The sequence below is a fragment of the Hyposmocoma kahamanoa genome, unplaced genomic scaffold, assembly GCF_003589595.1.
Source record: "Hyposmocoma kahamanoa isolate Upper Pololo Valley unplaced genomic scaffold, ASM358959v1 78, whole genome shotgun sequence".
Taxonomy (NCBI): domain Eukaryota; kingdom Metazoa; phylum Arthropoda; class Insecta; order Lepidoptera; family Cosmopterigidae; genus Hyposmocoma; species Hyposmocoma kahamanoa.
The window spans coordinates 6,568,193-6,588,931 of record NW_020653945.1 but is presented as its reverse complement, the minus strand read 5'-3'; the positions used below and the strand labels follow the sequence as shown (position 1 = coordinate 6,588,931).

Genomic DNA, 20,739 nt, shown 5'->3' with positions numbered 1-20,739 from the left:
TGTAGTTCATTCCAAAACAAATTAAAAAAATCGCTTCACAAAGATAAAGACCAATTCGGCCCAATTGGTGATAGATGTAGGTGTGAGAAAACGGATTTTGTTGAATGTTATTGTATATCCGATGACAAAAACTAGGTCGATGACGATATTCGCCGAATACAACGTGGATGTTGACCTGCGAATGCTGCGCTCCTTCAGAGTGCTGCGACCGCTCAAGCTCGTCTCGCGGATACCAAGTAATTCACAGTAATTGGCGAACAGTTCACATAATATCTACCTTATGTTGTATAGAACGTTATTCGCTAGAATTTCAAATTCAAATTTCAAATGTAGATTTTTCTCGAACGCTAGTTTTCAATAATAGTCCTTCAATAGTTTTAAAAACGTAGCGTTTAAAATTTCATGCTAGAACAATATTGTTGTTTACAATTATTAATTAATTTTGTTATAATTATTGAAAATGTTCTTTAATGTTTGAATTTCGGCTACGTGTTGCATAATAGTAAAATATTTGCTAATATTTATGTAATGTGTAGGTATGACAAATTTAAAACTGGTAATTCGTAAGCAATTAGTAAATAATGACTTAGGTGTGAATAAATATCGTATTCTTTAGATTAAACAACGTAATTATAACGTGTGGTTAGTTTAAGTGAGTGAATAACTTTGTTAGACATTTACATGAATATTTAGACCGTCGATCGTAGCGATGGAGCTAGTGGTTCATTTGTCATATTTTATGTAATCGAGATTGTGCTTTTTCAATATTTCGCGAATTTAAATAACAAAAAAGATCGCTTAAATCTTACGAGAACAAAAAGTCTCGTTTCTTCTTTTATCGGATCCAGTGTCTAGCGTGTTGAGCAAGCACATTCTTTGTAGCAGCAAGCTAGCAGCTAGTCGAAGATAGTATCGATTGTCGTGTGTTTGGCAGTATCATCACGCAGCTGCCGGTCGCGCCCGACGTCGACTTCAGGACCTTGCGTGCCATTAGGGTGCTGAGGCCCCTTAAATTAGTATCGGGCGTTCCTAGTGAGTTCTAGAACATTCTAGTTTAGCTATAGCTCATTAGAATAGACGCTGTTGTTTAGATTTATTCTTAAATCTCAGTGCAGAAGAGCAGAGTTCGGAGATGTCTCTAGTTTTATAAAGTTATCTGCTGCAATTACATCACTTATTATTATTATAAATATATTGATGTCTTTTGTATTTAATACCACACACGGCAGATTTATTATCAAAATATAAATTAAAAGTTTTGAACATTTTAACATTAACATACCAAAAAAAAATCGGTTTATTAGAAGTTTTTGTTCACTTTATTTCATAATTTCGTTTTTGATATAGAGTTTTAATACATATAATGTTCAATGGAATAAAATTATACAACAGCAAATTTCACGTAGCACTCGTAATGTTGCACGACTCTTTCCTGTCCATGTTCATTGACTTTGTCAAGTTTATCATTCATATTGTTGTTCTTGTTCCTAGATTTTTGTCTGTCATTTTTTTTCTTTGTCATAACTATGTACATAATTAATTTTAATGCCCCAAACCTCTTTTGCGATGATTAAAACATCCTAAAAATGCAGTCAAAGTTTCATTATAATTAGTTTATGTAACTATAATACCAACCTTGTATCAAAACAATTTAATCTGTCAATTCGTCTAACACCCTTACCTTTACCTTTTGTGTTAAGATTGTACAATGTCAGTATTAAGTGTGTGTGTATTAAGTATTATATATAAACGTTAAGTAAAATGACACTCAATTGGTAATGGTCAATAATTGATGAAATAAACGCTGTCATTGTGTAATCATCTGCACTCAGATGTAACGTTTTTCGAAGATTTGAATCTGTTAAAAATAAAAGTAATAAGATGTATAGACGTTGCATTCGAATTTTCAAGAGCACTTAATTCTTCCTCAGCTGTTAGTTTTTAGAAATCGAATATATTCGGCACATATTTAATAGTAGCTTTTCTTTATTGAAATAAATAGCTCTATTTCGTATCTATAAATAACAAATCCTTTAATAACCTGCAAAGGGTAAAGATAAAGCTACTTACAGACACGAATATTTTCGATTTCTTTGCCAGTTACTATATTACAAACAATTTTGTGATGTAGGCCTGCAGGTGGTCCTGAAGTCCATAATCAAGGCGATGGCGCCACTGCTGCAGATCGGCCTCCTGGTGCTTTTCGCGATTGTCATCTTCGCCATTATCGGCCTGGAGTTCTATTCCGGGGCGCTGCATAAGACTTGTTATAGTTTAGAAGATATTAGTAAGTAATATTTTATTTTTATTGAATATCACGACGTAGGTATTTACGTACAATACCGGCCCGCCATATTGGTTTTGTAAGGGGAACAAACATGCCTTTGGTCCGACTGGGTACGAACCAGCGTATGTTGCTTCAACGTGGCCTTATCCAGTTATCTAACTGGAGCAATTTTAAATTAGTAAGTTTTTTTTCTAAAACTACGGTACCAAATTACACATTTCATAAAATGTCAATAGCGCCTTTAAAAGTCTATTTTAGGGGCATAACCTCACTATCATAATAGTAGTAGCTGTGCAAGATTGCTTTCTGGATAAAAATAAACCACAGGCAGAATCAACGCAGTCACAGATATTACGAGACGAGATTAAATATCACGTATAGTTTATTTGTAAGTCAGTGCGTATAGGCGACAAAAACGTAACAAGCCATCGTTAACCGTGTTTCTGCTGATCGTGCATATAGCAATCTCCTTCTTCCTGTCCTTATTTCACGCTAGGTGGGGTCGGCAAAACATGTATTTTTCTTCCATGTTGTACCGACCTTTTCTTTGGCCTTTCTCTCCCCTTTTATCCCTCGATATTCATATCTAACACTCTTCTCGTCACATTTCATTCTTCTCGTCACGTACATCCTACGCTAACCTGTTAACTCCTCATCTTGTTTCCTCCTGATCGTGCATATTGCCATAAGAACCAAAGAACTTTAATTTCAAATACACGTTCTGAAAATTCAAAACCGACAAGTATACAAAGTAACAACATTAATTGTGAACAGGGAACGAACCAATTTCCTTAACGAAACTATTGGAACAAAGTTAGTTTGAAAAGTTTTAAGTTTCATCGGAAGACGATAAAGACACCACCACTGCATCAGATACCTATAAATAATGTTGATATAGATGAAACTGTACTACAACTTCGTTTGCCATTACCACATTTTATCAGCCAGCACTAAACTTTAAATTAACGAACTAATTAATAATAAACAGCCATGGATACATTTTCCACAGACGATTCTGGTTCGTATTTTGCAATGTTTATAGGTAAGCAAACTTCAACTAAAAATTGTAGTTTCATATATAGTATTTGAAAAATTACTTTATCTAATTGATTTATTGAATTACGTAAGTACTTTGTTCATTTGCGTGGTAATAGTTTCTCTCGTGACCTTAATATTTTTTTTTTACAATACCAAGTGATAGGACGAATAAATCGTGCGCCTGATGGTAAGCGACACGCCTGTCCATAACAGTTGCAGTGCTACTCAGAATCATAAAGATCCGAGGAGCACTGACACTGCACCCATCACTCTGAGACATAAGTTGACAAGTCCAATTTGTCTGTAATTTTACCAGCATCCTCATCCTTCAAAACCGGAGCGCAATAATGCTGACATTACTGCTTGGGGGCAGAAATAGGTAAGGTGAAAGTGTGGCCTTTAGGAGATTTCTATCAAATTATATTTATAATTTTAATCTATATTTGTTCACTATTTGTTTACACATAGTTATTTGTAAAATACTAACAACCTCGCAGGACAATATTACTAACATCAGAAGCCAACAACTTTGTTCCATGACTTTTTACAAAACGTAATAAATTTACCTAAATTTATGAACAAATGTAAGTAGGTGTTTTCTGCTGAAATATTCCTGGGTTTAATTTTGCCATTAGCGGAAGTACATACAAAAAAGCTTGAAAAACTTAAATTATAGCTATGCAAGTTTTGATTATAAAGTAAAAACACTCATTAAAACCACGTTTCGTAAAATATGTTTGCATTTTTTTTATCTACAACGTGCAAGTTAAGTCTCGTGTATTTTTATATTTATAACAATAAATAATATATAATAAATAATAGTAAATAATAATAATAAATAATAGTGCAAATGCACACATCCGCATAATCTCGCTGTGCGCTAACGTTGCATAGCGCGAGTCGTCACATGCACCATTTATAATAGAATTGAAGCGATCGCTCGATGTTTAAAAAATGACAGCAAATAGTAGACGTGTTTATTGTTATTATTTATTATCTGAATAAATATGTTATTATTATACATATATTATTATAGTGGTAGTTTCAATAACAGTGTCTCAAATTCAGAATTGCTCAACATTTTACTTCTATTTCATAATCATACTCCATAATTAAGACACCAATCCGCGATGTTGGTATAAAAATATCAATACGTAAGTAAGTACCTACTGCATGTAATAAAGGTTAATTCAATATAACACGAGAATACTACGATGAACACTATAATTTTTTCAAATTATGAATCAAATATATAATAAAGTAACAACCCTACACCTCCGAACACGGCAGGAGTTGCCCTACTTGTTCTCATTTATACTACGTGACAATCTTCTTGGCGTATTTTACAGAATTTGTATTACAGTTAATTATTATCACAGTCACAAGAAACATTATATAATTTTAATGGCAGTAGAACTCCTTGTGAAAGCGTTCGTCCAGGGAAGTACTGCCACCTTGCCTGTTTCTACCGCCAAACAGTAATGTAAGCATTACTTTGAGTTCGGGTTTTAAACTTTTAAGTTTTTGTTGTACTATCTGACACATTCTAGATCCGTCTTCTTGTTTATGTGATCTGATATGTTCTTACGTCTTACTTGTTATTGATTTCCCAAAACGATATACTAAGATAATGAGAATTTAAAGAAGTTTCAATCTTTTATTGAATATCACTATGTTTCATCATGATATTATTGTTTTTGTGTAATTATTAATACTATTTATATTAAATCGCTAAGAAAAAAATCCTTCGATCCGGCTGGATACGAACCAGCGTCCTCTAGCAAACCGTGTTAGATGGTATGCCAAAGAAAGAAAAAAGAAGGAATTTTTCCTTAGTGTTCCATCTTTGTATTAATAATTGTAAGAAACTAGAAGTTTTAATTTTCATTGGGTCATTTGTATCAAAATATTTTAAGTCTTTGAAAAATTTCAACAGGTTTAACATAACACAATTCTATTTTTTACTCGTACCTTTACTGTTACGAATTTTGTGTATTTACGCTAATGACGTAATCACAATGACATAATCTTTCAAAAAAATGGCGAAGCTGTTAAACTATGTATTGTTGCCTTTACTGTTTGTTTTTAAAATTCAATAAAAACGTAATTCCAACAGGTGAAATAAGTCCAGAGGGCGAAGTTGCCACGCCTTGTAATGCAGACAACGAGACGTTAGCGCCGTTCGGAGCAAAAGTCTGCAAATATGAGGAAAGCACGTGCTTGGAGAAGTGGGAGGGGCCAAACAGAGGCATCACGTCCTTCGATAACATCGGCTTCGCCATGCTTACCGTCTTCCAGTGCATCACCATGGAGGGCTGGACTGCCATTCTCTATTGGGTATATAAACACTTTTAATAACTATAAAAATGATTACCTTTAAATTATCAAAGAATATAGAAAAACTAGAGTAATAAAAAAATTAAAAAGATTTCACTGTAATCGTAGGAACGACTCACCTATTTTTATTTAATATATTATCTATGCTAATTACTAACAGAAATTTTTTTTAAAAATGTAGCACCAAGAAGTTCGATCACTAATGTAAACTGGTTGAAAATACTTAAAAAACGAACTAAATGCAATCGTCTTTTGTTTCTGTATTCTTTACCCATTTACAGCGCATTTCGTTTGTGACACAAATTAGAAAAATGTTTGTGAGCCTTTGTCGATGAATATCATTTTCTTTAAATATCATGTTCGTAAAACATGATATTCGCAAGACAACACGTTCACAAAATATCATTTTCGCAAGATACCACATTCTCAAGATATTACATTCTTAAAACACCATATCCGCTAAACACCAGATTCGCAAAATATCATATCTGCGATGTGCGATTACAACATTCTGTACTATTAGGAACAAAATACAAAATTACAATTTATGATATAAGATTGTACAATATACATAAAAGGATAAAAGATTATATTAATATAAACAATTGTTTGTTCCAGACGAATGACGCGTTAGGTAGTGCGTTCAACTGGGTTTACTTTGTGCCTCTCATAGTATTGGGTTCATTCTTTATGCTCAATTTAGTTCTCGGTGTTCTTAGCGGGTGAGTACAAGCACTTCAGTATTATTATTAATTATTCAGTATTGTTATAAATTCTAAATTTAATCTTTTTATGTTATGTGTTCGTATTATGTTTTTAATTTCGAAATTTATAGAGACCACAACGAATTTTGATGAAAATTACCATTATCGGGCAAATAAGCGGTCATTAATTAAAATTAAATTACTTAGTGTGTTGGAACCCCTTAAGTTCTGCGTACATAAAAAAATTAGTACGTACTAAACATCCAAATCTTCGAAGACAGCTGTAGACTATTACAAAAAGAAAAGGTGCTAAAAATGGATATTTAAATTTAGAATATGAATAGAAACCGAAGGTGTATAATACAAAAAAATTGTAGCGGTTACTAAGATTCGCTACAGAAACTGTAGTAGATACTGCATAGTTTTTAATATTGTTTGTTAGAATATATAGGTGATGTGACACTGCTACCATCTTAGAGCATATAACTATCATAGTTAATAAGACAGTCTGTTAACTTCATTCACACTAGCGATGGGCGATTGTTACTAAAAAAAATATCGAATAATAAATCCTACATTTGATTTTCGATTTAGTCGTCTTTATCGTAAATTTATTGAATATAGTTACTAATTTAGTTATTACCTACTAATTAAATTTTCGGTGTCTAAAAATAGTCCTCCATACTGTGGTAGGTACGGAACGTAAAAGAAAACGATTCTATTACTAATTTCTTAACAATTAATCCTATTACTATTACGATATTTGGTAACGATCAAAAATTAGTAACTAGTAGATTAGTGACTGTTTTGATTCGCTATCGATATTAGATCAACAATCAAAAAGTGAAGTGTAGTAACTAATTGATGTCAAAAATCGAATTGTTTCGATTTTGTTTATAATCAAATAATTCGATTATTTTTAGCAGCTATCATCGCGAAATTATGCGAACGTGTGCGTCCGTTCACGACACGCGGCGGGTGTACACACATACCAATCGCGCGGCTACGTTTGTATGGAGTTACCATACATGTCTTATTGTACTATAATACTACCTGTAACTCAATTTTTATGTGAATTATTTTTTGTCGAATGCTTAAGAGAGTTCTCAAACGAAAGAGGACGCGTGGAACGTCGAGAACAGTTCCAAAAAGAACGTGCTCGGCATCTTTTCAATCAGGACTTTACTGCATACCTCAGCTGGATTACCGAAGCAGGTCTGATGACCTTGTGACCTAATAATGTGTGTCTAACCTGTAGGATTTGCTCGTTATTGCCGCTAACCTCTGTGTTTGTTTTAACAAAACTACCTTCTAATAAGTTGACATACTTGTTGGTAGACACAAAGGTGGTAACAAAGTTTTCATATGCTAATTGTATTTCTGCTACATTTTTGTATTTATTTTGATTTTATGTTGAATATTTTTAGACTGAGTTATTTTTTTAGTTTATTTTTTTTTATTCTATATTAAGTAAAAAACCTTTTTTATAGAGAAAAATGCAAGTAAATTTATTTTCTACACTGAGCAGAGCCCAGTGAAAGTCAAATTGTGCAAAATCTGCGCTTGTCTTGAATATTTTCTTATAAAATTAATGAAATAAACAGAAGCGCAACTACAATCACAAACACCACTACCGAAAATATATTCGACACGTGTTATATATAAAATAATATCAATGGTTTACACAAGCGCAGCCATTTTGCACGATTAGCGTGAAACACACAGAGAGCGGTTGCAGGTCGGGTTATGTTATTCGCTTGAGACGCGCTATTCATTTGCTTTCACAACAACTCGATCGCGAGTTGACGGGCGATTCCCGCGTATCTCCCGACACGCGCCCGCGCGTTTTGATGCCGTCGATATGAATTTTCCCGCTGAACTTACGACCCGACACGCGTCCGACCCGCGTCAGCTGTCAGTGTGTTTCACACGAACCTTCACTGGGGTTCGCAGAGTAGGAAACTAATTTATTAACATGGATTTTCGGAAAGTAACGCCTGAATATATTACATAAAAATTTTGTAAATATGTGCAACTGAAGCTAGTATATAGGTTTTACCTTTATATCGCTATATTTACAGTGAATTCGCTAAAGAAAGAGAGAAAGTAGAAAATAGACAAGAATTTCTTAAGTTAAGAAGACAGCAGCAGCTCGAAAGAGAACTCAATGGTTATGTTGAGTGGATATGTAAAGCAGGTAAAAGAAATTACCTAACTTCTGACTTTAGAAATATAAAACATTTACAAACAATTGAAGTCGTTATATATAACTCAAACCTTTTTCATTTAACAGAGGAGGTAATATTAGCAGAAGAAAGAACAACGGAAGAAGAAAAAGCTCACATTATAGAAGGTTAGATTGCTAATTTTTTTAAATATTTCATCTTTAACATCGGTCATAAAGTAGGTCGCTTATCCAGGCGGTATGTACCTACTTTCATTTCTATTTCAAATACATTTGTTATTATTTATTAGCAATACCTCTCAGTTACGGTGATGGAAACCTGGGCACCAAGCCTGCTAATTTGAAATCATCTCAGCGGTACGTCGATAAAGTGCCAATCGCAGGATTTTATGCGTTTGGTATTGTGCTAAAAGTTGAGCGTAGTGGATCATCAATGGCAAATCCTTGAGCTACCTTCAACCGCCATTGCAATTGTTTCTTATTCTGCTCTTCAATGATGAATCTATGGCACGTCGATGATGTAGTCTACTAATTATTTGTCATGAAAAATAAATTTAAATTTAATTGTAGTTGTAATAAGGTACATCACTGCCATTTTTTTAATAATAATATAATTTATTTTCTCCCTGCAAGTACAAAATATAAGTACATAATTGAACATAGAGCTTTGATATGGGAGACAGGAGCTCAAAAAAGGAAAGCCCTGTGCTATGACACTCCTGGCTCTCCCTCTCGGCAATAATACAGTCAGTAAACAAAATAAAGTTATTTGATAGGAAATGACAATAAAAACTCTTACTGTTTACCTAGAGTCATAAACAGGAGGATAATTAAAGAGAAATTATTAAAAAATCCAAAAGTACAAAATATTGGAAGGGACCATTACGTATTTAAATATTAAACCAAAAACAAAATGAAACTATGTACGTGTGTGTATTCCACAGACACTGTGTTAAGACTCAACTGCTATTGCAATTAGATTTTAGCATAATACCAAATATTATCATAATTGGAATATAATCTTAATGGAGTCTCAATTAAATGACAATGGCCAATGGAAAGCCCACATTCCTGGGAAACTTATAAAGTCCCCAGTCCGCATTGCGTCAACGTGATGAACTAGAGTCTAAACCCTCTTTTTTAGACGAGACATATGCCCAGCAGTGGGATGTATAGTAGGTTGACGATAAAATCACACTATTACATCTAAATACTTCAAAAATACCGTTAAATCGAGTGTTTACTTGATAAAACTTGTATAAGATACTAACGAATCCTTGGTATTAACCTGCACCATACAGTATCGTATTTTCACAAATATACTTAGTGTGATTATAAAAGTTTCAATTTTCCCCAGCTCGGAGAAGAGCAGCAGCGAAAAAGAAGTTAAAAAACCTAGGGAAGAGTAAAAGCACAGATACAGAGGAGGAAGAACAAGATGAGGACTGCGGAGATGACGGTCAGTATTTACCCCAAATTAGATTTATTTTCACGTTAAATGTGACAATTGTATTTTTGTTGAATTAACTACCCCGCTTATTAGTTTCCGGCTTTTTGTTGATGTATGTTTGTTCGATTTTATTTTGAATGCATGACAAAGCATGTTCGTGTTTTTCCACATTTAATTTGCCTTTTATGTAAAACCCTTTTTATTTGTTTATTATTACAATATTATACTTATTTGAATATACGTATCGTTAAGGGAAGCAACTTGCGCACCTGTACAAAATACTTTGAATTAAAAATTCTTTATTGTAAAGTTTATATTTTTCATTTACTTTCCCACGAAATTACTTTTGAATGTTGCATGATAAATGTCGTATTGTTTATTTAGTTTCATTCATATTCGTGCTCTATTTATATGTTGGTTGTTTACAGTTCCAAAGAAAAAGCAAGGTATGGGATCAAGCGTGAAGCTGGTAGAATATTACTTTTCATCTTCTATGTAGTCAAAATAGACTAGTCATAGATTTAGGATTAGTGTACCTTCTATCAGATCCCTACTTTGATATCGTCTGTACGTTTGTTCCCAAAACTTATTCCTCAATCTAAGTTATTAAGTATAAAGGTCGTCAAACATACAGTCGTTATTATATCATTAACATTCCTTGCTATCTAAAGCTAAAAAGACGTAATGCTTTAGAGTTAGTCGACGAATATCAGACAACTTCCCATTCTGGTGTAAAGTTACCTTGGAGCGTAACTTCTGAGTTATTTGTGGATATATCGATACCCCGATGGTCCCAGAAGGAGGTTGTTAAAGATTTATACGAGGCAAGTATCGCGTTACGCTGCCGATAGAATTTCGACGCTTGGAAAAATCCGTTCAATTACCGAGTCGTAACTGATTGATCATCTAGCATCGCCAACGCTAGATGTTGTACTGCCAAAGTAAATGTCTTAGTGCGCTAGAAAAACAGTGCTAGTATTATAGGCGTATTAAATTGTAATGCTGCTAATCAAAATATATTCATAAAAGTGTTAATTAAATTCTCATTATGAACCTAAGTAAACGTTTTGTCTATCGAAGGTGTTCAGCCATTTCACGTAATTTTGTTTAGCGGCATTACTACGTTTCAACGAAAACAAAGGGTTCTAAAGTATTGGTGTCTCAGCAGGGTTCCTGAAAAGCAAAGCACGGTCGGCCGGCAAGTGTGCAGACTTTTGGCGCGCGGAAAAGAGGTTTCGCTTCTGGATCCGGCACACTGTGAAGACCCAGTGGTTTTACTGGTTCGTCATCGTGTTGGTGCTTTTCAACACTATATGCGTCGCTGTCGAGCACTACAAGCAACCAAAGTGGCTAACTTCATTTTTATGTAAGTATCAAATTGAACTTAATGCACAGTTACAATTTATAAGGGCCGGATCAGATGACATGCGTTAAGCGAATTAAGATTGCACATTAAGCGTTTTAATTGCACAAATTTAAAAAAAATATCCATCCTAAACAAGCAGCCGTGTTGTTTAGTTTGATTTAAAAAGCTACACAAATTTTGTAGCTAGTAGCAGTAGAGCTTCTTGTAAAAGAGTGCGTTCAAGGATGGAAGGACCGGCGCACGATTTTGCTAGGGACGGTTCCAAAGGTAACTTATCAGGCATAAACAACAATTAACAAACACATTAAATGAAATTGTTTCATTATATATAAATGATAGTCATAGGTGTCTATTCACAATATGATTCTTATTATTTTCCCGACATTTCGGAACGTGTACACGCTCCTTGGTTGTGACCATGTCGAACCAATAACACTACGTAGCTTTTACATCATGTCTCAGAGTTACTTTGGCAAATTTCAAACTTTGTAAGAATACACTTTCCAAAGTTTCCGAATAACTTTACGTCTGTACTTAACATTTGTTATAAAAACGGGTCGAGTCTAATTTGATCCATATATTTTAATGCTCTTTTCTTGTTATTTATTTAACAAATATTATATTTCAACATAAAATTACACTCTATGTGCATGAAATAATGTTTAAAACTAATTATCTCGTCTTTGTAAAGTGAGTATATGATATATATATATATATATATATATAGGATGTGATGATTTAGCCAACAATGGGGTCAATTATAAATTTAGTTACCAAATTAATATGAATAAGGTACTTATATTGAAATCCTAACTTGTTCCAAGTTGCTTTGGTGACATTCTTACTTGATCTAACTTTTTTCTTTTTAATTTGATTTGTTATTTATTTTTATGTCAAAGCCACTTCGGAAAGGGTCCACTGAAACATGCGCTGAGGCTCGGCCGCAATATTTGCTGAGTTGGGCCCTTTTCAGTGCAATATACTTTTAATCATAAATTCATAATATGGTACTCGTAACATTATGTGTTGTACTGAATAATTATATTTTATTTCTTTCTTTTTATCCTAGTACATTAAACCAAAAGTTCACCGGCTAGATGAGATAAGAATATAAAAACAACTTGTCTGTACAAATTTGAACTTATATCGCACGTTGAAAACAACATAGTTACCAAACAAAACTTTCGCTTTTTCAAATTTAAACTTAATTTCATACACTTTAATTACTATCCCATAAGGTGACTTTTGTCTTTAGTGACGGTATCTTTTTCTTCTAGCGTTGTACACAATAAGGGATAGGACAACTTTTCATAAAGTATTTAAAATTAATTTTCTGTATAGTATATAGGGCCAAGAAAAATGTTATTTTGTTTAAATGAAGCACTTCAAATCCCTGAAACTATATTTGAAGATAATTTAAAAATTTGTCGCGTAAGTGTCAACTCAGAACATGTGACGCTATTGGTAGGGAAACAATGTGCATCTGTCACTTACAAGAATTTTACATATTGGTTGACTACTGTCTAAAATTTGTACAGTTTTTAGTTAATAAATGATAATCTCAATAGAGAGTACTAAAAAACCGTCCTAGTTTGCCATCCTTAGAGGTGGAATAATTTCTTAAAATTTAAATGGGACCACTACTGAGGTAACTCTTTCTAACAAAAGAAGAATCATCAAAATCGGTTCACGGATGGTTATCGCGTAACATACATACAAAAAAAACATACAGTCGAATTGAGAACCTCCTCCTTTTTTTGAAGTCGGTTAAAAGTGACTAGCTAAAGAAAAAACATGCAACAATACGCGAACGGTAAACACAGTGACATTTTTATATTTACCTATGTATGACGTCCTGTGGCATGTTTGCTTATGAGATTAATTATTAATATATTCAAACTTAAATTTATTGTTTCAAATTTACTTCACAAAAATTATAATTGTTGAATGATCATTGATAATAATGACATTTTAACGAATTGTATAAAAAAACACTCTTTCTAACTGTAAAGTGCTACATTTTTTTATTAAATAAACAAAATAAATAATAAAAGGTTTCTTTATTTAGGTATACACCCATTAATAAGTTTAACATTATTAATTACATTACGTTACATAACCAATTAAATTGAATTCTATTTACCGAATATTATAATTATTAATGAAGTAAATAATTAAAAATTACATTAAATTGAATTGAATTCACATTACAAATGAATAGTATAACAATAATTAATTTATTTAAACTTTAAAAATGGACTGGTCACTTACAAAGTAGCACGCATCGCATACTGTTCTTACAAATATATTGGCCGAATCGCTCACTCTCACTAAAAAAGACCAATATCTCTTCCGTATTATTGCGAAAAAATCATCTACTCTATTCACGGCAAACATGCCAGACGCACTACACCGCCAGGGCAGCCGCAGCATAGAGCGAAATGCATTATTGTACTGAACTCTGAGTCTATCAAAAGCTCGCTAAGTGTAATGGTACCATAACTAACTAGTGTAGAACGCCTGACAGTAAGCCCTTAACAGAGTTATTATTGTCTGATTATTTATTTGGCATTTATAATCACTATGATCACGACACAGTCAAATTTTGTAACACAAACAATAAAATTTTTCATTTTTAGTCCTTGCTTGGTGAAATTTGAACCTAATGTTAACAATATTCATTTCAGACTATGCCGAATTTGTGTTCCTGGGGTTGTTCATGATGGAGATGTGGATCAAAATGTATGCACTGGGACCGAGGATCTATTTCGAGTCCTCGTTCAACCGGTTTGACTGCGTGGTCATTTCGGGCTCCATCTTCGAGGTTGTATGGTCGGAGGTCAAGGGAGGATCCTTCGGTCTCTCTGTACTTAGAGCTTTAAGACTGTTGAGGATATTCAAGGTTAGTTTCACTTGTCGGTTGTCCTTTTTGATGAGTCCTTTAAGATAATGTTGATTTTCATCTTTATTTGAAGTCTTGGGATTTCGATACTTGGGAAAAGGACGTAATTGCAATTTGGTTTACATATTTTTCACCTCACTAGCTCGGAAAGGCTTTTTTTCTCATTAGTAATCTGCGCGCAAAAGCGTTTTTTCTACTATAGTGTGGAAAACGTTTTTGATATTCGAACCTGAAGACGGCCTATGGTGCACCTTTTTTTGGATGAAAAAGAAAATATAATGACACGTTCAACTACGCGATTTGTCGTATATTATTTATGTAATTTAAATCCGTTGGTATAGTCTATTCTTATTATTGTTGACATTAAATTGACAACGATGACTAATTTTGTTTATTAAAACTGATTTGTTGTCAACCGTTTTTCTTTCATCCATTTTCTTCGCTATTGTGAGGCGAACCGTTGTATGTTTCGCTCGGCAGCAAAGTTGTTTTGCGTCTCGTTCCTTGAAATACGCTCAGGATTCTATTTTTGAACTACTCGCTTCAATCTTAGAATTCTTCGCTTGCTCATGTTTCAATACAAGCACTCGCGTCAAACAACAACTTTTCATCCTTGCATAACAAATAACTATTAATTGTCCGCGTTTAGGCGTATTGTTGTCAGTATTTAATCTAAAAGTACTTTTGATTCTTTTCAGGTTACGAAGTACTGGTCATCATTGCGGAACCTGGTGATATCTCTCCTGAATTCAATGAGATCCATCATCTCTCTGCTGTTCCTTCTATTCTTGTTCATTCTCATCTTTGCTCTACTGGGCATGCAGCTCTTTGGAGGGCAGTTCAATTTCGAAGAGGGTACTCCGCCTACTAACTTCAACACGTTTCCCATCGCGCTGCTAACTGTCTTCCAGGTAAAGACATTTCAATGATTTACAATAAAATTTTTAAAATATTAAAAACAACAAAAATGTTTTTATCACATGAAAGTCACAAAAATAATTCGCACTATTATTAAACAAATCTTTGTATTAATAATTATAACAAACTAGTGGAGTAATTTCACAAAAAATAATTGAATATCAATTCGATAAAAAAATTATTACAGTTAAAGTTAGTAAAGGTATCTAACTGGGTAACGAAATACTTTAATAGATTTCTCATAGATGGCGCTAGGGTTAAAAAGTCGATTACAAATTAGAAAATCGATGTATTCAATAGGTACTTACTTAGGTTTTTTTTATATCAACTTAACATATAGAACACGTATATAGATTACGATATACATTTTTTAAATGGCTTCAATTTCTATTGTAAAAAGATAAATTCTGAAATAAAGCCAGTGTCCCTACCGCTCGACCCAAGCAAAATGAACCGTATTAGTACCTGAAACATTTTAATACGAACTGAAGTAGTATAGACTCTTAAGCATAAAAAGAAATCGTCTAATTTCGTTCGTAGAATCTTAAAATCTCTCTTCAGAAAAGTTGTCATTTTACAGATGATGGATATGTGTCCTTATTACAAATTTTCATTGATTTATTCTATTTGATGATTTAATGCAGCAATAGACTTTTTGATGTGTTGGTCTAAACCCCTTTTAATTTTCACAGATCTTAACAGGTGAAGATTGGAACGAAGTGATGTACGACGGTATCCAGTCGCAGGGCGGTATACAGCGAGGCATGATTTACTCGCTATATTTCGTCATCCTCGTACTGTTCGGCAACTACACACTGCTGAACGTGTTCCTCGCTATCGCTGTCGACAATTTGGCAAATGCCCAGGTACGTAAACAACTCTTATAAACCCTTGGCTTTGATTGATACGTCTACTATATTGTTATAATCACGGAAGAAAAAAACAAAGGAAGGGTCTTATGCCTCGATTACTATCAGAACCAATGTCGCCAAATTTCACACACTCCTAATTTGAAACACTACAAAATCTTGATATTGATTGGTTGTAGTTTCAAATTGAAAAACAAATGCTTAACAAACTCTGGATAGTTAATATAATTTAAACTTTACACTGTTGGCATATCGTCTCTGGAATATGGATAATGCTGTAACCCGCAATACCTGCAAAAATGCTTTTTTTGCATATTCTTGTTCAGTTTTTTTTTTGGTTCGGTTGGTCTGGGTCTCACGTCTCTAAAATGAAAAATAAACTCTGGACAGCATAATTTTTTAACGATTTTTTCTCGTTAAGGCATTTTAAAAGATTTAACCCCTATAAAATCCAGTGTTTTTTGCAAAATGTGCGTTACATAAAGAACACGTAATTAAATTTTTCTGTGCCTCTGTTTTCAGCATTTTTGCGTTCCCTGATATTAAAATTGTACCACTTACAGCATTTACTTGGGTATTGTTAAGTACGGACAATGTGATTTACAGAGTTGTAAAGGTCCGAGTTTTAACAGTGCAATGAGTGTAGAGTTACGATATTTAAAAATAAATGTAAACAAGTACAGAACTTCTCCTTACATTATTTTATCCTTCCCTCGCTTAATAACACCGCGACTTACAGCAATCTTTAGAGATTACGCATACAGCAGTGGTACTTGTGTGTGTTGTCCGAGGTTTTTTATAGCAAAATCGAAAGTATTTTTTTCAATTATTATTGAAAATATTATTTCTTTTCCTTATTTCATTTTATTACTTATTATATTTAAACTCATTTATTTATTTAGATCATAAGAGTCAGAAATTAATGAACTACGTAGGACTCGTAAATACGATGCATTTATTTTATAGTGAAATTTACCCAAATCAGATGAGTAAAGTGATTTTATTCGACTGAGAAATCCTACAAAGTTAAAAGTTATTGTATTATGTAGGTATGTGAATATGTTATTATTCACTAAGTCACTAAAACGGATTTAGATACAATATTGCAACAAGCCATTTTCTGGATACATACACATATCTCTAGCCGTTCTCCCATCGGGGCCGGCAGAGAACTGTTAATACCTGTAGTACGTTTCCGTCTATTTATGAAGTTTTTTCTCACTTCACATCACAGTAATCATTATCATTTATTCAGCAAACTCATGTATCACAAAATCTAATTTCTGGATAGCATCAACCTTGGTACAGCCAATAGCACAGATTATGTCATAATATCAATAGTCTAAATGAATGTAGGTATGTTAAGACATGCATACCACAAAGTTTAATTAATAATAAAATAGATACACGTATAAAATATATTCTACACATTTAAAAAAAAAGAGCACAAAGAAACAATTTTCTGTCGACGAACGCTATGCTACTAGATCAAAACAATCTAAGACTGAAAATTTAAATATCAGACTATTCTAATAAATTGTAATCTAATCCAATGTGCAACAATCTTCCACCGAGAATAATTTAACCAGATTCAATGCCACAAATTGCATCAAGAAGCTCCGTGACATGTCGTCAAAAAATATGCAACAGGCCAAACTCAAAACTAGTCTCTACAAAAGTTTATGATCTGACGCCCACGTTTAGAAACCCTGAGAAAAATTTATTCATGTATCTACTGAAATTATCATAGAAAATATGTACTTTCAAAAAGACCAATAATGCAGAAGCCGGTTGCAGGTCCCAGACCTAAACCTTCAATTAACCAGTTACTACTCGAATATATCAATGATGTTTAACCTGGTTGCAGTTCACGGAATATGACAAAGAATTACGACACTATTTAGAAGGTTTAATTTTATTTTCTTTTTATTATGAAGTCTGCTTAATGGATGAATATAGTTTGATTTTAATTTAAATTATAATCATGATAAAATGTTTCTTTTTTTTTACTATTTTCGTTCATTACCTAGTGCCTACGAGGAATAGGGATGGTTTAATTATTATTCAATTTATACTAACACGTAATAATTTTAAATACTTAACGTGTAGATAATCTTTTTTCCTTATAGGTACCAGGCAATATAATAAAATAGAAAATATAAGAATAGAAAATGAAAAACTAATAATCAAGAGTAAGATTAGTTGTTGATTATTATTCTTTTATGGAATTTAAGGAATTTATAATTCATTAGTTCTAAGAACGATGTAATATGGCACACAAAGTGTCAATGATTTTGTTTTATTGTGTTAAATCTCCAATATTGTAATTCGATTTATTTCATTGTACTCATTGTGACCAAAGTCATTTTCACAAATAACCACTATTTGTGAAAAAGACTAAATAGTGGTTCTTTTTAATAATAAACGTTTTAAAAGCCATGTAAATTGCATGTGATTTTCACTAACACCATTTTAATGTTACCTGCCTTGGTTTAAAAAACACTCTTACAGCAGTATTGAATTTCGTACATCTTCAAGAAGTTAACATTTGAAGACCAAAAATGTGTTAAGGAGCGCTAATTCATTTACATCACTCTTAGAATATCGTAAGCCAGTTTACGGTTTACGGCATTAGTCACACCTTCATACAAATTAACTTGAAAATTACAGCATTCTTTGGGGTTAAAATCTAAAAATCAAGTTGTCGTAACCCACATAATCGTCGTTAGGAGTAGGACTACTTCAAATCCGAGTTTATTGTTAAGAAGTCCTATTTTTTATAGGTTTATTTGCTAAATTTGGCACAAAAAACTCGAACCGTTTCAGAGTTATAAAATTATATTTTTTTTCGTTTTTGCAATTTTTGTGTTGGCTCCAGTGAAAAGTTGAGTGTTTAAATGTTACAGCATTACGGCTTTCCAGAGACGATATCGTTGAAAGTTCCTATTGTTCGTTTGAAAGTTCCTGTTGAAATACCTATTATAACAAGTTACGATATTTTGATATTACATTGAAATTTCAATCAATATTCTGCCATCTAGCGGTTCATTGCTGAACAACGACGAATTGGAGTTATTAATTTAGTTCTCCAAATAAGAAGCGATCATATTGCAGGGGCATAAGCTTTACTTTCATTTCTTGTAACAAAAAATATTTCGATGAACAGAAAATTTAAGATTTATTAAAATAAAACTTTCCGATGATATGAAATACCACCACGGATAATATTTTTGCTGTGACTATCATTTTTACACACCGAAACAGCAGAATAAGGCATTTTTCTAGGATTTTAGAGAATTTGCACGAAAGAATGACACAACCACACCATTCAAAGCGAAAATGGCGAACTGGCTCAGATAGGTCTTTCGAGACATATAGTTGGCACGCGTCGGGCGCTAACTAACCACTTCTACTGTATTTATTGTTCTGTGGTTATAATCCTCAAGCCGTGATGAAAGATGTTGTCTGTACTGTCAATGTTCACTTGTAAATCTAACGCCGCTTCTCGTGTAAATGTGGCGATTCTATCTTTCAGGAATTGACAGCGGCAGAAGAGGAACAAGTCGAGGAAGATAAGGAGAAGCAGCTTCAAGTAAGTCACCTGCTTTTGTTCTATACTCACGCTACTACACTAGAACGTTGACTCATCCTTTGATGCTTTCAACAATAGATAGAATCACGACTGAAGCCATAGCATGTTCAAACACTTCCTACGACGTTGAATTTGGAGTGGTTGTTGTATGAGATTTTAATCTGATAAGTGAAATCGAAATTTGTATTTCATACGGCAACCTCTGTTCCGCCTAATTAGGAATTGGAGAAAGAGATGGATGCATTGCACGCGGTGGATGGGACACCACCTAGGGGAGACTTAAGTCCTTCTTCGCCATCGAGTAGGAAGGTAAACGAAGCTGCCGCAAACTGCTCGGCTACGCATTGTCGTCTGCATTGATATCCAGTACTTAAACTATTGTTGATTTGCTCAAATTTTCTAAAGCTATTTAACCGCTCCTTACAAAATTTGAGTTGTATCTCATACAATGATTGTGAGATACATAACACATGCATGTATGCCTTAGTCTCTGCCTATTTCTGTGTGAGCAACAGATCCCTTTTTTATTTTATTCCAACATTTTGTTTTCATGTTCTGAAATCAACAATATTTTAAGAGCAATCGTACTGGACTAAATGTCGCTTATGTGGGCCGATTGTTCTAGGTGTTTTGTGACATTTTTTCAGGATTATTTTGACATTTTCGTAGGTGGCTAATGTTTAATAGATTTCTAATACAGCGTTATTAACACGACCAAATGTGAAAAGTGATAATAAAACGTTTTAATCACCTAACATCATAGTAATTTTTTTAGCACTATTGTTTGCTTATGATCGAAACAAGCGCATAATTCACTTACATTAGCTGTTTTAATTTCTGGAGTAGCATAACTATTTACTTGATTAAGTTCTATTGTGCGATTAGCTAAAAATTTCGGTCTAAATAGAGATTTAGAAATAGATTAGAGCATATAAATGTTAAGAAATCAAATTAGGTACCTACCCTTTTTGTTACATATCCAAATTTTTATGTGATGTTTAGTGAATTAGTTAGAAATACACTAACGGGACATGGACTTGTAGTTTTGCCGTCTAAATATATTTTACAAACACCCTCCTTTGCTATTAATT

The 20,739-nt window shown here is 33.2% G+C and overlaps 1 protein-coding gene across 1 annotated transcript in view; it reads left to right on the top strand.

Moving 5' to 3' along the window:
• The window catches only part of LOC113232961 (voltage-dependent calcium channel type A subunit alpha-1), a 329,573-nt gene that overhangs the window by 279,949 nt on the left and 28,885 nt on the right, over window positions 1–20,739 (top strand). The window contains exons 6-18 of the mRNA XM_026467881.1: window positions 935–1,032; window positions 2,132–2,287; window positions 5,442–5,662; window positions 6,281–6,384; window positions 7,466–7,581; window positions 8,660–8,719; window positions 9,909–10,010; window positions 11,170–11,367; window positions 14,055–14,269; window positions 14,968–15,180; window positions 15,880–16,053; window positions 19,592–19,648; window positions 19,868–19,957. Coding sequence (XP_026323666.1) covers window positions 935–1,032; window positions 2,132–2,287; window positions 5,442–5,662; window positions 6,281–6,384; window positions 7,466–7,581; window positions 8,660–8,719; window positions 9,909–10,010; window positions 11,170–11,367; window positions 14,055–14,269; window positions 14,968–15,180; window positions 15,880–16,053; window positions 19,592–19,648; window positions 19,868–19,957 — 1,804 coding nt within the window. The remainder of the gene's footprint in view (window positions 1–934; window positions 1,033–2,131; window positions 2,288–5,441; window positions 5,663–6,280; window positions 6,385–7,465; window positions 7,582–8,659; window positions 8,720–9,908; window positions 10,011–11,169; window positions 11,368–14,054; window positions 14,270–14,967; window positions 15,181–15,879; window positions 16,054–19,591; window positions 19,649–19,867; window positions 19,958–20,739) is intronic.